We start from the raw sequence: 21,315 nt of genomic DNA on the forward strand, positions 1-21,315 counted from the left end.
TTCTTTTTGAAAGTAGGAGGAACCATGTACAGCCAAGTCAGCCTTTAATAGCAGAGTAATTCGTCTTTCCCGTACAAACTTGTATTTTAAGGAGCCTTCCCTGTGGCTCATAAAAACATAAAGAAAAAGACAACCTTCTGTCTGTCTGTCTTAAGACAGCTGTGTCCTTGTCAAACTCTCAGGATCTTTTCTCACAGAAGGAAACCCAAGATTTGGGATGACTTTATGCCAGCTCTTTGTTCTTCCCTTGCTTTGCAATGGGTGTGCCTTCAGAGAACAGCTGCAGTGAATTTCATAAAACAGCTGATTATTAACATCGATAAACAACTGTGATCTCCACCCTTTTTATATGACAAATTCATTGCCAGTTGCTTCCAAAGAGGAAATCATCTCTATGTACAAAAATTGCCATGGTCCCTCATGTCAGTGCTATTTTATACAGTGTAACAGAAAAGATGCTGTTTAAACTAACAGCATGACAATCAAGTTACTTCGCTATGGCTGACCTGCTTAAAATTGGAATCTACTGCTAAAATCTGCTTGAAATACAAAACTTGTCAATACCATTTTTCTTGTTTATAGTCCCTAAATAGGATTATAAACGGACTATATAGTCATACCCGATGCAATGCACTTTAACTCCTCAAACAACTTTCAGGAGTGTCAAAGAGCTTTTTTTCCCTTTCTGTGCTGTAAAAATAAACTAAGAACACTTCAAATATATTGAAAGACGGTATGTTTTTCCACATAATATAGAGAAAAGATGCTCTTGGCTAAGTAAGCTTCTATCGCCTTATATAAGACAGCATTCCCAAGCAATACAAATATTCACATAATGTGCCAATACATACAACATAAACAAGACAAAGACTGAAATTCAAATCATAGAATCATTTGGTTGGAAAAGATGTTTGATATCATCAAGTCCAACCATACCTGGCCACTACACCAGACCCGTGAGCACCTCATCTACTTGTCTTTTAAATCTTCAAGGATGGTGACTCAAACACTTTTCTGGGTAGCCTCTGCCAGTGCCTGGTAACTCTTTCAGTGAAGAATTTTTTTTCATGATATTCGATCTAAACTTCCCCTGGCACAACTTAAGGCTATTTCCTCTTGTCTTATCCCTCGCTGCTTTAGAGAAGAGACCAACACCCACCTTGCTACAACCTCCCCTCAGGTAACTGTAGACAGTAATAAGGTCTACCCTCAGCCTCCTTTTCACTAGACTCAACAACCCCAGACCCTTCATTCTTATGTTTTGTTTCCGTGCTTACATTCTTCAATAAGCATAACTCTGTGTGATCTAACAGATCAGAACATCGACATTACAGAGCATTCATTCTTTGTTTATATCTCCATCTTAAACACTTTACTATACTGTATGCTTATACAAGTTTTTGTTCATAGAAAGATTAAAAATCATCCAAAGTCTCAGAGCCATGAAAAAAAGGTACTCAGTGTCTCCTAGTTCCAGACAGTGCTTATTCATTCACTAGAACAACTTTCATTCTGAGGATTAAATAGTTTCATCCTGAGTCCAGAAATTTGGAAACATCTACTGATCTGGGAAGAAGTTGAATAGGCTGTTGTTTAAAAAAACCCCTCACAATATACCCCAATATCTATAAAGCTTGATCTTTACACTGTCAGATAAATGGTGCTGATATTTTGAATAAAATGTGACTTTCAATATGTTATGAATGCATATTACCACTTTACAGTCCTTCTATTAGTTTTGCTGTTTGGAGTAATTTATCCTTGGCTAGCATTTACAGCCACCTGCTATAACACTGAGCTGCACTTTACATCATTTCTAGACAATTGAAATCAATATGACTACTCATAGTGCAAGACAACTCAGTGTGATAAAGACAGAGAAAGCCTTTTATGACTCTGTTACACAAATTAAGTGTTTATAAAGTCCTTTTTCACCAAATTTAATAGGTCAAGATTCTCAGACTGTTTCAATACAACCGACAGCGTAAACCAAAAGCTTATGAAACCAGAAAGTCTGTAAGACTTTATATCCTCACAGAGTATTTTGGGTTCTACATTACAATGCAGATATGGTAATGTCTTCAGTGCAGGTTAGGTATCATGTTTTATTTATACTCAAAAGTGACATATTCCAATAGAAAAAAGAAAAAAAATACAAGGTGTTGCTTCCTGGTTTGGTTGGACCCTTTTCTTCACATCTTAAAAATACTATAATTCCATCAGTGGAAAACTGAAGCTTGCTGTTGCTTATACAGGCAGTTTACGGAATTTGTTATTTCTAGCTTCAACTGACAGAAAATTCTTCCCTTAACACATTCTTTATATTATTTCTCAATTTGGCTTAGAAAAACTGCTGATGTCGTTTAAATCTGGCATTTAATATACACTAATATAAACAAGAGTGAAACATGAAATATAGAAATGTGAATATACTATATATGAGTTTCTTTAACTAGATTGATTTTAGCATTCATGGAAACTATCACATTAAATGCAATGAATTGAGGTGATCTTCCACTGTTCCACAAGAGTCAATACAACAGCAATGTCAAAGGTATTACATTTCCTCTTTTGGATGTTCCCCCCTCCTGGGAGAATTTCCTCCAAAGGAGCTATTGCAATTCATTTTTACAGTGAAGGAGTTCACTGTGGAAACTGTTCAGCAAATGAACTAATAAGTGACCAATTCCATTTGCTCACAAGAAGGTATAATAATGTGTTGCCGAAACCCCATCCCTGGAGGTGTTCAAGGCCAGGCTGGATGGGTCTTTGAGCATACTGGTCTAGTGGGAGGTGTCCCTGCCCATGGTAGAGGGGTTGGAATTGGATGATCTTTAAGGTCCCTTCCAACCCAAACCATTCTATGATTCTATGATTTAACAGACCAGTTAATTTATTTAAAACTCAGTAAGGAAACTATTACTAGTACTAGGACAACCTACAACTTTTAACAAAGATGCACACCTTTTTGTAGTGGCTGGACAAGTGAGTAGTGGACTACCTCCTTGTGTAACTTTGTATTTAATTATTTTTACATTTGTAAACTATATATCATGGAGGGATCTGAAAAAATCCCCCACAGTCAAATCAGTCAGACAGACATTACGTATCAGGAAATTGTGTTCATTATTGATTAGAGCCTGTATCCTCAGTGATCTACCACCACCCATCTATACATGTAACTTTCTTTCATCTTATTCAGTAATGAATACTCCTAATAAAGCCTGCTGAGAAAAGATGGTGGGAGGGAAGATAGGAAAAAATACAATCAAAGCTCTCCTCAAGAAGAATCCTATGATTCAGTCATCTCAAAAGAGAGGCCTTAGGAATATCTAGGCATCAGCACACTGTATCTGACTCCCTAGCTTATAAATGATTAATGGGACCACTGAAAGAGTTATTATTGCTATCAGCAGACACATCTCACAAACTGCACCTATAAAAAGGTTGGAAAAGAAACAAGATTTCAGATGAGAAAATGGAAGAAAATTTCTAAGGTACGAATTTAATCTCTATTTTCTCTGTGCAGTTAATGTGAAGAACTGAAAAATTCTGTGTTGGACATTCCAAGGGTGAGAACAAAACAACTAAAAGTGAGGGACAGAAAGATAGGCTTTACCAGGCAATGGAAGTCCCATTGCAAAAAGCAGCTTTCATTAACTGTAGGATGCACAATCTGCCTGGATTGTAACAGACACAAAACAAAAATCCCCGTGGTATATAGAGGGTTCCCCCCCTCCCGCCTTGTTTTAATTCATTTTGGACAGATGGGTAGGCTGTCCAGAGCTAGGGCTGTCACAAGAGGTGGGCAGGACAGTTCTTGTACAAGTTCCTTTCTGTTGTGAAAGAAACTGTCTTGTTACACTACTAAAATAACTTACCACAGGGGCTGACACAGCTCAGGGGACATTCTTTATTCAGTTTATGGCAGAGAGAGGAAAAAAATCACCACCAAAACCCAAACCCCACCAAAACAAAAACAGAGGAACCACTCAGTCTCTTTCTAGGAAACATAATAACAAAGAATTGCCAGAGAGAACTTTTTCCTTAAATGAACCATTACCAATAACTCTACATCTCTCCCATACTCTATTATCACTTCTACTCCAAAGCATCAAATGGGAACCTAGGAGATCTTCATAAAATATATCTTCATTGGAATTCAGTCTTCATAAGTGGCCATATAAGCAAGGAAAACACACGTACTGGCCACACCTTCTGACTGATCAAACAGCAGACCCATTTCAATGTTTTGGCAACACACAAGAGAATAATCAACCTTCTCCTCACAGCTACAAAACTATTTCACTTCTGAATCTGAAGACTTTCATGGGTCTTCTAGGTCAGTGGCTCCACAACAAAAGCCAAGACAGACCCATCCTAGCTACTTGTTAAAATATTATGTTGGAAATGAGAATCATCTGTTTAATCTCTCTAAACTGAGTAGTACCTACAGCCCAAGCTGGTGATAAACCAGTAGGCTATTATAACAAAGCTGGGTGGCTGCAGCCCACTTAAGAGTCATGTACGAGATCCTAATTGGACTTTGAGTGCCTCTCTACTCTTCTCAGCTCAAAAAGCCCCACTGCCTACTAGCTCACAACAAGAAGATGCAGTAGGTACTTTAAGAATCTGTAACTGGTCCTTGCAAACTCTGCTGTCCATATTGGAGATATCACTACTTCTGAGACACTGCAATGGAAAGGGCAGAGGATGAGTTGAGCTCACCCTCACAAACCTACATGCTTGTAGACAACTGTCTACATCTAAGAGTCTTTGACATTAAAAGCCATGTACTTGTCATCAAAAGCTCTAAGGACCTGTTACCAATCACAGAAATGCAGCTGTCTATGAAGTTAAGGCACAGGAGCCACTCCCCGCTAGCCAGGCAGCTAATTCAAGTGAGTGATATCTCAGACTGACATTGCTAAAGAAGGCAGAATGTAATTACCTGAGCTGAAATAGGATACAGGTTCAACTGGATCTTTAATGACCAGAAGTGTTTAGGGCTTTCATTTCATGTCTCATTCAAAAGATAAATGAGCACCATTCCACAGATTAGATTGCCAGCATACAGAAAATGCCTCCTCAGAAAAAATCAAATAAGAAAGGGGATTTCACTATTTCACATTAAAAACTCCACCATTTATGTTTGTCTCTGAAATGACTGATCTACTTAGTAGATATTACATGTTGAAAGAAATAATTCAGATGTTACACAGCTTAAGTAGTTGAAAACTCCAGCTTTTCAACTGCCTGAGTTGCTAAGTCCAATGTCCTCTTCTTTAAAAGCAAAGAAAAAAAAATGATTTATGTATTTAGGAAGACTTTCATTTCTGTAAATGTGAAGGACTGAACAGAATTTTATTCTAACAGTATAAAAAGTTGAAAAGAACTTTGACACCTTGCGGCTGTCTATTGCTGTTATTTTAAAGCTACTTCAATTATAAGGGAGCTAGCAAACCAAACATTCAACCAGGGCAAACCAAGTTACTTTTATGCTTCCTACGTATCTTATGTTAAGCACAGTATTATTTTAAGATCTTGCATATTCTTTCTCTGGGGACTACAGGCACAAAAAAAGCCTAAGATAAGCAGTAGGAATGTGCACAGTGAGTTAGTGAGGTCGGAATCTGGAATGGGCTTTAATGCCACACTTTGTAGTAGATGGATTCCCAGGCCTTTTTTCACACCCAACAGGTATTATTCTATTGATTTTTTTGGTATTTCACCAGGCATGATATGCTAAATTAGCCAGAAAACAGCCCACTGTGAAGGCGAGCCTTCAGGTACATCATGTACTTTCTGCAGTACATCGCTATCAAACAGACTACGGACAATAAAAATGTTTTGCTGGATACAGAAAAAGCCTTGGAAAGGGATAAGAAAGTTTCTATGGTTCCACATCAGTAAAACTTCCCATTTCATTTATTCTCTATACACACACGAGTACAAGCCTAAAGAAAAACTTGTTTTCCACACATTGAATTTAATTCAGCAGATTTTGCAATGACCCATCTCCTTCTGCTATAGGCTTTTCTTCACTGAAGCACTGTGTAACAGCCACTCAATTCTGCAGTAACACATGGGTGTTACTCTCACAAAAACAGATACTCAATACACTGAAATTCAGCACAATTGTAGATGTTAAGGGCGCTACTTCAGTTAATAAAGAAAGGATGACTCTTCTTTCAGAAAAGGTTTAACTTAAATTCGCACCTTGATTCCTAAAGCAAAACTGGATTAGTTATCCCCTCATGGTACATAAACCACAACCTACATAAGTCATATAAGAGAGTGATTTTTGCCATGTTATTTGCCTTCCATGGATTGTGTGACTGGAATTTTGACCTCTTCCTCTGAATTTCAGTTCAATGAAAGCAAGTAGAAGTGGCTATTGCTTTTCTGGTGATGAATTCCTAAGAATGTGGGAAAAGATCTTGCTTGCTACACCTACTCTTTTTTTTTCCCTGTTGGATCACTTCAATCACCTTAAAGTGTTCTTCCCATACCATAATTTTGCAGGCAAAAAAATATCTTAAGTTAAAAAAGAAGAAATGTAGGAAAATTGACTTCTTGTCAGAATTAAATACACAATAACATCTAAAACATTGGCATGTTGTTTTGCTCCATTCTTTTTGCTTGTCACATTATTTCTCAAAAGAAATTATTTTCTGATGTGGGTTCTGATGACCGAGGCATATCTTCTCTCACTACACCTTGATTAACTTCAATGAGATCACTCATGAAATATGTTACCATTCCCTGTATTAAACTGTGGCAGAAATGTGGTTCCATATCGTAAACTTTTCAGAGCCGCAGAATTTTTCTATAGAGTGAATTCTCTACCCAGTTTGGATAGGATCTTACTCCTAGATTAACTAGTTAGATTTGTACCATAGATCAATGAGCTTAGGATGGCATATTTATCATTAGCAACTGCAACTAATACAGCTTGTTCCATAGAAAACCCCAACTTTAAAGGTTCTTTTATTTCACTAGAGCCATTTATTTTTCATTTCATCTAATTCAATTGCATCAAATCCTAAGGCTTCCACTCAGGTGAAACCCCACTGAAGCCAAGAGGATTTCCATCTCAAAAAATGCAAGTACCTCTCTGCACCTGTTCTGCACATCTCAAGTTATATTTCTAGTTTATCGGCAAATTTAAACCGTCGCTGTTGATTCTGAAGTCTGGAGTAGGCTACTAATAAGAAAAGGTAAGGTGACAAAGAGCTTATTAAACACAGTAATAGCCCTTAAATACTGCCTCCAGTTGGGCAGACCGAGGTAGCTTTTATTTAGTATTTAGTTACTCTACTGCCTATTTCTCCTTAGAAGTATTTTGGGTTTCGCTGATGTAGGCATCTGCCTGGTGGAACCAAAAAGGGGGGTCAGAACGTCCTGACAAACTAGACTATAAAATCAGCACTACTACATTCAAAGGAAACTTGTTAGGTTGTTGGTGTTTTTTTAATTAACCATATAAAATGAGAGACATGGTTTGTAGTTGGTATTTAAAGCAACAGTCTTTTCTGTACAGCTCACATCACAAGAAATGCTTTATATATGGAAAATTCTTAGTTGTCTAATGGAAAATTCATAAATATATGAATACATCTACCATCTACTTGCTCAAATATAAATATTTGCTCACATTTTTCAGTGCTCTGTTGTCCTCTGCTTTCTATAACGTATTCAAGTGATGATCCTGCCACTTGAAACATTTAAATTCTATTGTCTGGGTCCTCAGAATCCAAGAGGAAAAGCAATGCAGAAACAACTGCATGGAGGGTGTAGGAGATGTTCCTGGCGGTAAACTGGATGAACGCTGAGCCAGAGACTGACCTCTTCAAGAAAAGGACAAAGCAATACAGCTTTCAGCAGGGAACGAATTCCAACACATAAGTTTGAGCAAAGCTTTTGCGTGAAATTTGGCCATGTGGGCTGTAGCAAATTCAGAAGGAATACAGGGATTTTATATTTAGAGCTTAGGAGTTTGCTATGGCTTGGTTTACCTGTCTCTTTCTAAACATGATGTTCCTCTTGTAGTGCATAATTAGAGCTTATGGATGAATAAACACCGAACAATCCTTTTGCAGCAGCAGCTGAAACAAACAAAGAAAACAGGAACAAACAAACCTCCCTTTCCCCCAGTGATTTCCAGGTGCTAAGTAAAGGGCAAAGACAGGTCCTAACATTTTTACGGGTTTAGCTAAAATAGGCTATATTCCTTGCGGTGTGCTCTTCTCTCACCTAGGAAAGAGAGGCAATTCCTTTTTGCCTGTGAATACTGCCTTCACCCCCTGCACTCTGCCCCACATCTTCCAGGCAGATGACGGAAACAAACTATACGAGCATCCCTCTATCTGTATTCAATCTGGCGAAATGCACCATATCCTTTTGACACACACTTCTAACATCAAAAGAGAAGTCCTCCTTCACAGAGCATTTGCCCACACATCGCTGTGTGGCCAAGCAGTGTAAGGTGCAGCTCCAGAAGCGTTGTCTCTGCCGAGAGGCTTCCTGAGGAACAGGCCATGCAGCATGCCCAGCCCCAGGGAAACATAAGAACTCTCAATTCTACGTCCTGCTGCTCCTCCACTTTGCTCTAGGAGTTACCCCAAGCCAGACAGCAGTTGGCTGGCTCCAATAGTTGCCACACACAGCTAAGTGACATGGAAATGGGGACATATGGGGGTTCACAGAACGTCTTCAAGGGGAAGAATGCTTGCAAAGATGCTCCATCTGGAATAGCTCATGTAAGCGCTCATCCAAACGGTGCTTGTGCATTTCCTTAAACTTCACAGAGCTTATTCAGCCTTGTTTTGTGAAGGGCCTCTTGAAAGTTCAACTCAACTGTGGCAGAGAACATATCTCATTTATTAGTCCCCACCACACCAAAACAAAGTCAATTTTTAATATCATTTCACTACGCCCTAAACATCTTTTTAAGACATTCAACACAGGTTGCTATCCAACACTTTGTCACAGTACCTGAGTCTAAAGGAGACAGAATAATTTTGTTTGGAGTTTCTTCTTCTGTTAATTGCTTCTCTATCTCTGGAGGTCTAGGTGAGCCATTAAGCTCCTTCTGAATTTCCCAACTCTTTTCCTTCCCTTCCAAAGCACTTACTGTCATTTTATTCTTTTCAGCAAGAAAGACACAGTGAAGGAGTCAAATCTATTGCTCCATTACGAAAAGAAGATGCAAAGTCACTGACTTCATGAAATCACCTTCATTCATTTCTTTAATCATCACATGTATTTTCATTTCACTGCTAAAGTAGCTAAGGAATAATGAAACATAGCAGCTATTTTTGTAAGCTCTATATTATGTTCTATACTGGGTCTTCACAAGATATTAATCCAAGAACAGCCAGAACAGGAACTGGGACAGAGAGAAAGATAGCATGCCGAGATAGCATTTTTCTTAATGTTTAAGAAAAAAAGAATAAAGATTTTAGAATCTGGGGTTTGATCTTATGTGCACTATAAAGTTTGATCAACAGAAATTACCTCTTGATTGCATTGCTTTGCAAGAATATAAACACAAATTAAATCACAACTAGATAATTCTTGTCTTTCTCTCGCATAAACAAAACTGCTTTCTTCAGTAATACCTGACATGCCTAGCAGGCCTATAGATATTGGTCAGGGTAAATAAAGTAGAATTTGAGTGGAGAAATGCAAATTAAGGGAAGCTAGAACGGCAAACAATCCCAGCCAGGATAAGTAATATATTACTACTCAATTTTCCAAGCACAACCTTTGAGGACCAAAGGGAAAAAAAACCAACCCCAAACAATTTTTTGTGACTTAGAAAGAAAAACAAACAACTATGTCCCTCACAAAGTCAGAAGACTATGAAAGAGGTATTTTATGACCACAAGCCAAACAAACAATAAAACATTAAAATATTACAACCATTTTTTAGCGGGAATGTCAAGATAACATCTCAGCTAACATAAAAGATTAATATAGCAGATATTCCTTTCATTACAAACAAACAAAAATATATAGATCCAGACACCTGAACATAACAAATAAATTATACAACAACATAAAAATAGCCCCAATGCACAAAAAAAGCAAACCCAAACCCTGTGCTTGCTAAGTGGTCTTCCTGGCCTTTAAACCTTTCCAGTATATGAAGCAGCGTAAGCACTACAAAAGAGTACAGTCTCCTCATGCTATGGTCAGCTGGGGATATGTGTGGTGTTCATGGTCAGGGAGATTTCATTGCTTTGGCTTGGTAGCGCGAGGCAGAACTACTTTTTTTTTCCACTAAGACTTATTTGTTGATTTGCAGACAGATGTTCCCTTGATCCTCAGAGATTGTCTTAATCAGATTTTTCTAGTAGATATTCTTTGATCTATTTCCTGATACCTTTACAAATGACAGCTTTGTTTCTTCTTTCACATTAAGATATCACCCCATGCCATTTTGTGATAAGCACCACTGAGGCAAATGGTGTAAGCAGCTTGGCAGTAAATGGAGCAGACTAACCTCAGCCACCTGGAGCATCTGCCTTCTCTGGATCTCTCACACCCTCTTGAGTGTCACATCAACTACAATACGCTAAGCATCATTCTCTTCACCCCTCGTATCCTGCACTACACTGGCTTTGCCTCACCTTGAAATGAGAGGTTTTAGAAAGAATCTCATGCAAAGCCTTGTGCCCAGAGCTACACAGCTGGTTTGTTTCCCAAAATAAATCTTGCTTTGTATTTTACAAAGATTTTAGATAGAGAAAGGTAGGGAATTTTGACATCTAGCTTCCCGTAATCACTGAAAAAAAAAAAACCAAACCAAAAAATCTCTTTTTTCTCTTTTGCTTTGGGTTTTGTTTGCTTATTTTTTAAACCAGATTCCCCAACTGAAATGTCTTTGATAGCTGCCCACCTAAAGATTGATCCAACTCAGAAATCAAAGAAATAGCATATGGAAATACAATTCTCACTTTTTTTTTTCCTGTCTCCAGGGTCCAAAGTACACAGACTGTAGGGATTTTTATCCAAAGGACTGCAGAAGACAATATATTCCAGAAGAAGCAATATAAGAGATGAGTACACAAAGTAGTATGCAGCTTCTTAGACAACAACTCCACATACTGCCAACTGTTACGAAACAATTTAGCTGAAGACCTCCTCATTTTTATGGCACATGCATGACACATCCACCTTTAAGATTTAAACATAGCAACAGTTCGTTGCACACCTGTGATATCCATGACTGCACTGAGGAATCCATATGTAACTAATGCAATACTGCAAGTGTTGATTTTTTTTTTCCCCACTTCCAATATAATTATTGGGATTCAAAGCACATTTCTCAAATGTGGCACATACTGAAAAGTAACCTCTCACCCCAATATCAGACAATCTTTTGTACACAGTCCAAAACAACACAAAGAATAACACCAGTAATTATCACATCCTGATGCTTTGCTGCCATGCCTTACCCTTACTTCTGATTGTTTACAATCAGCAGGTAATTCTTAAACAGCATTCAGTCATTTTGTGAGAAAACTGTTCACTGGTGCTTTACAAAGATTATAAATACAGATGTAGCTACAAGAATATTTACCAGAGCTCCAGACTGCGCAACATCCTTCTAATCTGCCAGAATCATATTCTGCATGCATGGAGTACCAGCTCAGACAACAGCCTTCATAAACCAGAGAAGCAAAGATTTGGTGCAATTGTTTTGAATCCCTTTTGGAGGTGATGCCCCATTACTGCCAAAAAACCCTTCCTGCAGCTTTCGGAACAATACTGCACTTTTCTTCACTTGCCCCAGCTGGGAGCTCACTGCTTTAAAGCCCTTCTGCTGTTTCCTGCTTACTGCCCAAAGTTGTAATTTGTACAGCCAGACACTGTAACTTAGTCCTTCAGCTGAAATTTCTGCCACCCACTGGTCACCATCCCAGAGCTGTACAAAAGTTGGAAGGTGTTTCTTAGCCCCACACACAGGACTCTACCACATCCAGATAGGCGTTCAAGGAATGCCTGCAACATCTAGACCCTCAATCACGTCAACTACTTCCTTTGATATCATCGATTATCCTGCCTATCTCATCCTTGCCAGTTCATCAGCAGCAGGAGTGAAAACATTCCACAAATACAGAATAACGGTGAATGCTGTCTACAAAACCAACATGAATGCTCCTCTGACCTATGGCTCATCCACAGAGAGAAGCAGCTCAGGGAATGGTGGGATTTTTCTTTTTATTGTTGCAAAAATAAAAGACAGAGAAAACATCACTGGATAGAAAATTAGGGCACTCTAGGCCATGCTGCCAACAACTCTCACCGATTACTGTTTGCATTCCTTTCTGCACACCAAAATGTCTCTCGGAAGCCTTTAACAGGGATCCCTGCCAAGGATGCGCTTGGGCTTAAGCCAACAGTGTTGCATACAGTTAAGAATGTGCATTTCTAACTCAGCCATTAGGCACATACATGCTGGAACCATACAGCGATATCGGGGAGAATTCTAACATAAAAACTTTCTAGCACAGGTATTGCAACTGTGTTAAATATGATTACAAATGGTAATAATCACAGAGAACATTGATTTCAGCCCTGGCCAGCTAAACACAAAACAGACAAACAAAAAATTGATCAGAAGGTAAAATCAGATCCTAAATAAAAATTGACAAAAAATCTCTAAGAAGCATCAAGCGCACAAGAAACAGCATTATAAAGAACAGATGGAAGAAGGAATTACTTGACACTGTCTCTGGATATCAATATGTGGTTCACCTTCAAACAGAAATGGCAGTACCACAACTGCTAGGATGATTCCTCATTTCAGCAGAGCAACTAGCAAGAGGTAATTCTTCTTAGCAGCATGTTGAATTATGTATTTGTACATAAGCATTAAATGTGTATTTTAATTTCACCTGAGCAAATTACCAACATAAATCCTACCCTTCTCAAATATCTCTGAATTTTTAATTAACCTAATATCATTTCAATCAGGCAGTCAGAAACGATGAGTAACATATCATTCATATTCAGAAGTAAATGCACCTGCTTTTCAACAATATTTCTAATTACTGGTTCATTTTACCCTTTACATGATGTCGAAGCCAATTTGGGTCATACTGGTTTTAGCCAGTGACAAGTCCTTTCAGCTCACAAATAATATATAAGGAATTGCTGTGTTGTCAGTTTGAAGGACATTTTTAAATGCATCGTGGCAAATAGAATACATTACCAAAACACCATTTTACTTCTGATACGCATCAGTTCACCAGGAGCTTCCATCAGACAAAATTTTTCCAGGAATATTTAAGCTTTGATTTAAAGTGATGTCACACCATTTCACCATCTTTGGTCTATATCATTAGGACTAAAGGAGTGGTACTGTATGTTAAATATAAGAAAGTGCTTGTTTCTAACATCACAGACAAGAGGAAAATCAAAAAAAATGAAAAATTGTTTTTGAATAATTCAGATGAATACTTTAGACTCTAAAAACACTGCAATAAACTGCAGGGAGACTATGAGGGGGGGGTTTACTGAAAGCCCTCCTCTTCCTGACAGCCCTAGATCTTCAAGGAATAAGCAGAGGGAAGTCTGCTTCTAAGATGATTACTCATCTTTCTATTCTGAACATTTAGTTTTTCCAAGACATGCATCTTCAGATGGCTGAAACTGTTCTCACATAGTTCTGATATGTACTTCATCATTGAAATACACATACGACATAAGGTATATCTGCTGAAGTTTTCAAACCCTCTAACACAACAATAATGTGAAAACTTCTCATATGCAAAGCTTTAATCATTCTCAAACCAGTCTGCACCTCAAATTTATCAACGTTCCCATCATTCACTTGACTTGTAGCATACTGGCAAATCTTATACATCTCCAAAGAAGAAAATGAACTTCCTTCTGGTCATATAGATTTTATACACAGAAGATAGCTCCTTCTGACATCTACCTCTAAATTTCTTGAAATAATGAGTACCATGCCTGCCACATTTCCTTTACTTGGTGTGCTAACTCATATTTTAGATCAAAACAATACAAAAGACATGAAAAACATTGGAGTCGCCAACAGTTATGTCATCCATTTATCAATTTTAAACCATCACTTCAACGGTTTAAAGACTCTGTGTTCTAGTTATGAAAGTCCCTTTACAGCTACTGGAAAAAAGATAGTTTTAAGATTCATGGGTGAAGGAAACACAGGCAGCCAAGTTGAAAGCTGGTTCCCCAGGTAGGCAGGGTGCCTTTGGGCAACGCAGGTACTGATTTTGTAGTACCATATTTTCACAAACATAGGACACATCTCTAATATCCTGCAACCATCCGAAAGTACTGTTTACTCTGACTAATACATTTCGGAAAGTGATGAGCAGATTATACATGGGAGGCAGTAACTGGCAGGATTAGAGGTTGGGGAGCTATGGTAGGTGAGGCTTTAAGGCAGGTCTTTCTTGTATTTCTTCCACATACATTTTGCTGGTACTTCCTGCTGAATGTCAGAAGGCTTGGGAGCTTATTTCTATATAAAACAATTAAAAAACAATTAACCCAAAGACTATAGGCAAAAAAAAAAAAAGTACTCAAATTTACTGAAGATGGTATGAAAAAAAAGTTCTAGTTAATTCCCAGTCAATTAGAAACAATACTGACAACTAGAAACTCTGGGACTTCAGTATGCAGTGATTTAAATACATCCATAAGAAGTCTTAAGTTTTCAGAAGCTACTCAAAGCAAGTTTGTTGACAACTGGACTTAAATTACTTTGTATTATAGTAGAACAGATACGGCTACACACAGATTACTGAACAATCTCAGGGTAACAAGTGATTCCAGTGATTTAACTTATCCTTTAACAGTTATTTTTTTGGTTACTCATTTTAATTCCTTAAAATAAATCCAGCAATTATAATCTCAACCATACTAGCACCACGCAACCTGCATTAACAATCCGCTTCATTTCCACCAGTATAGGCAAATGATAAAGGTTTATTAACACACAGTGCAAAAACCTCTATCATTGGGTTAAGTGATATACAACCTCAATAAATACCAAGAAAAATAAAATCTGAAATCTGCTGTATAAAGAATCTAATAAGAGCCCTACAGGGAATTCTGTAAGGTCCCTTCCTTCACACTTAAGATAGACAAGAAACTGGTTCTTTGCAAAACAAACAGAAAGTTGAGCCTATGAAGCTGTCAGAAGCAAACCTTGAAATGCAAAAATATCTGGGGAAAGGTAGAATCAAATCATCGCTCATAAAATATATTTCAATAGTCTGTGATTATATGAAAAGCAGTGGCCTCAGTGTCTTAAACAAATCAGATCTTAAGAATTAAATAACCATAACTGAGAAGCAAGCATCCAAATTCTGATCTAATTTGCACAACAGATTCAGAAAAGCAGATGCTAACATTGAGTTTGCACCACTAGAAATAGGTGGAGTAAATATTATTATTCATTTGCTGTCCCCTCTAACTAAAAGCATCCACCAGAAGTAAAAGCAGATACATCCCCAATTGTCTAAAACTTTCCACTTGCAATTTACGGGTAGCTTTCAGTTAGGAAAAGGCAGCTATGGAACAGTTACATCTTCAAATAAGAGAAAATATCAAGCAGAACGAATGAACAGAAAGTAATTATTTCTTCATTCAGCATATCATAGTTCTTATAACTAAAGAAGAAAGTGTTTTTCATTTAAGCTTTACCTTTCTCACAATGACTTCCAGTAAATCCAGAAGGGCAGACACATTTGTTAGGGGCTACGCAAGTTCCACCATATCTGCACCCTTCTTCACAGAATGCTGCAAAATAAAATGAATATGTGGGTAACACATTTTTTACAAAATCTTTATATATTTGCAAGATACTAACATCTGAATTCTAAGCAAGCAGCACAATTCAACAATGCTGTCCACCTGCAAACACAAAGAGACCTCACTTAAACAACATGAGGAAAAATCTCAGATTACACCGCAGGCAAATCACCTCACCAATAAAAGATTAATAACCATCTGGAAAAAGAAGAGAGGGAAAAATATAATGTACGGTTTTAATGGGGCTAATTGTCTTTTAATTATACCCAATATCAGTATTACAATTACAATGCTCTGGCACAATAACTAGGAAGCAAATGACGACTTTCACATCTTTTCTTCTGAGCACTGTGCGATGGTCCTGTCACCCACTGGAGGTTTAGCAGGAAGCCTACTAATTGTGCAAGGAGAATGCTTGCACTTGAACATTATTCTTTTTCTCTCTGCTGTGTGTTTACAAGGAGGGTAAGTGAAATAAGAGGAGGAAAGGAAACTGCAAGCATCAGGACATGATCTGTTTTGCACTGTTAACTCCAGTAAGATTTTTGCTAAGACTAAGAGCAGGCCCTACCCACAACACGCTCCCCACCCTTGCCTAGATATTTATTGAATTTCACAACTTGCTCAGTGGGTTTGACTGCACTTATGAGGGAATTTACAATTAATATTTAAAGAGCAGCTCTCCACATCTAAGCTAATAACACAATTGCAAAGTGTTTCCTGCAAGCTAAAATCACAGATGGAGTGTTGGCAAAGAGACGTTACAAATGCTATGAAAAGACTTATAAAGTGCTAGATAAAAGAAGAAATGTTTTAGATTTATTTTCCAATATACTAAACAGAAAAACAAAGTAAATAAAGTACTAAGCATTATAAAGAATATTCTGCAACTGTTAACCACTTAGAGGCAAAAAAGCACACCATCAAATCTCTTTACTGAATCAATGGGTGGATCCAACTTACTCTAAATATCTGATTCATAGCACATCATACTGTTTTATGGAGGGTAACAAGGACAGAAAAACGCTCAAGGGGTTTAGAGAAGATGGTAGCAGAACATATACACTCCTGCAACTGGCACAAGTCAGTGGTGTGAAGAAAGAATGGTTCTTGGCCAGTAACACTTTCTGCTTATCTATGCACAAGCTCCATCAAAAGAGATTTGGTGGCAGAGTAGATATAGAGGGCAAAAGAAGAAAAATGCTGGCAAAAAAAAGCGAATAGTTTGTCAGCAATATGCATCACATTGCACTAGGAAAGAACTACACAGGGGTCTTAAAATGAAAGAAGTCATAAAGGGCATTAAAAAATAAAAATGTTTATTGTCTATACCAATCAATCATGCCCACTGAATGTCATTAGAAGCCTGATGGGGATAGGTGGGTGAAAAGGCTTCAGTTAAGAGTTCTCACAGACATTCTTTGCCACTGCAACCAATATTGCCAACTTACTAATGTGAAATGTGTGCTGCGTAAAAGAAATCCTATTCCTAAATTTGCACAGCAAAGTGGTGCTTTCCTATGTTCTCTTTTAAGATCAGTAACAGAGAAAGGTTTATGAGACAAGGTTGGTCATGTAAAAAATTTTTCCAATTGGTGCAGAAACTGGTTTTTGCCAGTGCAGCAGCAGCCAGGTCCTGACATCTACAGGCAGAGGCAAGCATACTGTTCATATCTGGGCGAGAAAGACTGGGATGCGTGCCATGTGTCAAAACTCCCTCTCTATCTTTTTATTCCTTCCTACATATCCATATCTATGCGTATCCAAGCGTGCTAGTACTTGCTCGTTGAGCATTTTGAAATTCCCCTATTCTTTAGGTGTCACATCTTAGCAACCTAAAAAAACCCCAATATCTGTACAAGGACACCCTGAGGAATTGCTGTGCTATGGGGTCCTGCAAGAAGGGTCTCTGTATTTCCCAGCACTGGAAAAGTCACCCAGGCACTAGCTTGTTATTACGGATGTTGGAAGGACAATGGACTCGGAGAAGAAGCTGGGCAATAGCTTCAGAAGGCAAAAACTGAGCACTCCTCTTCAGTTTTTGCAGAAGCTGAAAAGCCCTCTAGCAGTGCTTGTCTTTGTTGTTAAGGCTTTGGCAGATTCAGGGAAGGTTGTTCATTCATATATTCTTATGCAAGAAAAGAAAACACCAAGGAAGACTATCTGTATTATCCTGCTGTTTTCCAGACGGTTCTTCTACAAACCCTCTAATCCCTGCATTGTAGGCAGGCAGGAAGTGGGAAAATCAAAATCACAAATCTCAGAATGTAGCTATAAAATCAAAATGCTTGTCTAAAGGCTACTTTCCTTAACTGCTAGAAAAAGCTCAAAGTACTACATGCAGTACTGATAGCATTACTCTGAAACTTAAGAATGCTCAATAACTTTAATAACAGGTACTCAGCTTCATTTGCTAGCAATTTTACCAAACTTCACTTATTTGAACTATTTTCTCTAACAGTGCTGCCTCTCGCTGAAATCTTTTAGAACATTTTAACAAAATTCGTTCACTTCCAACAACAAGATTTTTCCTTTAAACTCTTGGCAGAAGAGATTAATTACAGAAAATCTTTACATCAGTTTTGTACCTATGCCTTATGGACAAGAGGACCCAACAGGGAGCAACTCTGTGATTGAATAGTAAATCAACTGGAGTGCCCGTGCTCTCATGAAACTACACGCTTTGGTGCTTATGCTTTGTTATACATCTCATAGACTATCGGACCTAGGACGTCCACTGTGGTTTAGAGCCTTCAAAATCAAAACTCTATTTGGGGTGGACCAGTAACACAGAACTAGCACTTACAACCCTTGATTTCTGACTCCCTCCTACTCAAAGAAAGTTAACACAAGAAAGCGAAATCGTGGCTGGATCGTATTTTGCTAATGCATTCCAATAAATAGATCCTGTCTCTGAAATTACTTGCAGGATGGCAACAGTGTTAAACAGAAGAATGGTTACTGAATTTGTAATAAAGATTTTATCAGGAAAATTAAGTTAAGATGCCATTAAGGTTAAGACTACAAGGGAAACCTCCATCATTAAGAGTCCATATGTAAAAGAAATCTAATCTATTGATTTGAGGGTTTCTGCCAATGTGAACAGATCTCTGCAATACAAACAGAGTTATTCCTCTGAAGTAAAAGCCTTTATCATAAAAAGCCCTTTCGTGAATAGACATAATTACTCTGCAGAGGAGTTGGTTTTTTTCTGATGTATGTCTTCCTTGATGATAGATCTGTAGTGAACAGAAAGAGTCAAAATGATAAATCTGCTGGATTTGTCATTTTTGTGATCCTGTTGGAGGGACAGGGGAGGCTCACTGTGGAGCTCCGTGAAGAGCAGCAGGACAGCACCCGCTGACTTGGCCTGACACCGTGCTCCTGGACACGTGCGAGCTGCAAATCCACTGCCTGTGTGTTTCCTTTTCCCCTGCCCAGTTATTTATCTCTTCTCCTAATGAGGCTATTATGGACATCCCCAGGAAGGACAAGGAGTTAGCAGAGCTGAAGCCTCTTTGAGTGGAAGGCGTGGAATCGGCCTGACATTTTTCTAAGTTCCTTTTGTTCTTCTCTGGATCCAGGCAGTAATGGGCGAAAGAGCCTGTGTGAGGGTGGCACACCAACATTACCTTCATATGTTCTGTGCCGTACATTACTGATAATTCTAGTCTTTTTTTTAGCCTATCTGCTTACAAGACTCAGGGAAAGCTGGACAGTTTTGATTCCAGCCTCCCCTCCTACAGAGTGGAAGGAATTGCCTTGATTACCTTCTAATTTTTTGTAGCACAACACAATACTTCACTGTGCTATAGGAAAGCAGGTACTGCACTGAGGAATCCTCATGTTAAGAAAATTCCTTTTACTTCCAAGTATAATATAGTAATTAGTATTTTATTTTATAAATATACAAAATATTTTTATTAAAGTACAAACACAAAAGAAAAATAAGTAATTATCATACAAATTTAAAGGAAAGTAAATTGACTATTAAGAGATACAAAAGTCACCTTCCCAATTAAATCATTCATTTTAAATATTATTTTATATACAAAAATGTAAACTTTCTATAAAGCAATAATTAAAAAATCACAATATTAATATTGAATTTTATATGTTATAAAATACTAATGCAACTGTAATTTTGTGAATTTTTATTACTGCTTTATAAAAAATGTAAATTTTTTTATATCAAGAATATTAATATACTGTTGCATTAGTATTTTAATAGATGTATTTCTTGGTGTTGCCCTGGTACAGCATAATCCATGCTTTCACAGCTAAATATTTTTCCGACCACAATGTCACCACAGACATAAAATACGACCTATTGTAATGCAACCATAGGTATAATATACTGTACTCCCTTCTTTTCCCTTCATCCTGTCTTCCCATTATTTTTCAATAAAAGGACACTCAATTAAAACAGAAACACCTCTTTCATTTAGAGTTCATCTTCCCCCATTTGAGAATGAGCAGATTCTCAAATTCTGAGAATTTCAACTCAGGAGCAATTGACTGGAATGATATCAAGCAGGTAATCCCTGTTTACTCTTCATCTCAACACCACCAATAAGTAACAAACACTAATGTTTTAAGAACATCTGTACAATTTGTTTACTGACCAGCTGACCTCTTCAACTTCACAGCATAAAAAGATGGAAGAGGTTCAAAAGCAAGTGCCTTAACAGTGGGTATTTTTGTCTTCTTCCACTGCTTTCCTCTCTTGTGATTTTCCCTGTTTCTCCTCTAGTCAAGAAAAAAAAAAAAAAATGGAAAAAAAATCATTCCATTGGTACCAAAGGGAACAACCACTGCAGAAAAAGAGGGAATGTACCATACCTTGTATAAAAGGAAAGAATAGAACAATACCAAAACCACAAACTCCTGTCCCCCCATATCACAGGGAAGAGAAGCTCTTAAAGAAAGAAAACAGTTTCATTCAATGGGGTATACTGTATGCACTTACAAGGGCCAAAACCAGACGTACTCCCATATTACATTAGGTTTATCATAGATAAAGCGCCTCCACTAGCCTATTTCTGCAAGCATGGTACTCCACACATTGTCAGGATAACAGAAGTGCAGAGTAGCCATCAGCCTATTCTGCAGCGGCAATTGGAATGCAGGTCAAGGTATCTTCAACAAGCATACAAGACAGTAGTTTCTATTGTGTAGCTGTGATATAGTAACTAGCAGCTTTTCCACATTTTGGCCTAAATTACGGGGTGCTCACATTCATCCCAAACTAGCTGGTAGCTAGCCTCACATTCATGCGTCAGCTTCAGTGGGTGTTAAATACCTACAAGCAAAAAGCATAAATTCAACTTCATGATCATATACAGCAGCAGGGATAGCGGCCACTGCTGCCCTATAATTAAACCTACAGCAGTTTTCTAGAGAACTGAAATTCCAAGGGACTTCAACCTGACACCTCCATTTGCTCAAAGGTTATGTACTGACACAGGAAGCTGGGGAGAAAAAGAGGGTGGGCAAATT

The 21,315-nt window shown here is 37.9% G+C and overlaps 1 protein-coding gene across 4 annotated transcripts in view; it reads right to left on the reverse strand.

Moving 5' to 3' along the window:
- Positions 1 to 21,315, reverse strand: part of NELL1 (neural EGFL like 1) — a 299,987-nt gene that overhangs the window by 55,879 nt on the left and 222,793 nt on the right. For all 4 annotated transcript variants that reach the window (XM_054068679.1, XM_054068678.1, XM_054068677.1 and 1 more), the window contains one exon: positions 15,709 to 15,804. In XM_054068679.1, coding sequence (XP_053924654.1) covers positions 15,709 to 15,804 — 96 coding nt within the window. The remainder of the gene's footprint in view (positions 1 to 15,708; positions 15,805 to 21,315) is intronic.

The sequence above is a fragment of the Cuculus canorus genome, chromosome 5, assembly GCF_017976375.1.
Source record: "Cuculus canorus isolate bCucCan1 chromosome 5, bCucCan1.pri, whole genome shotgun sequence".
NCBI lineage: Eukaryota > Metazoa > Chordata > Aves > Cuculiformes > Cuculidae > Cuculus > Cuculus canorus.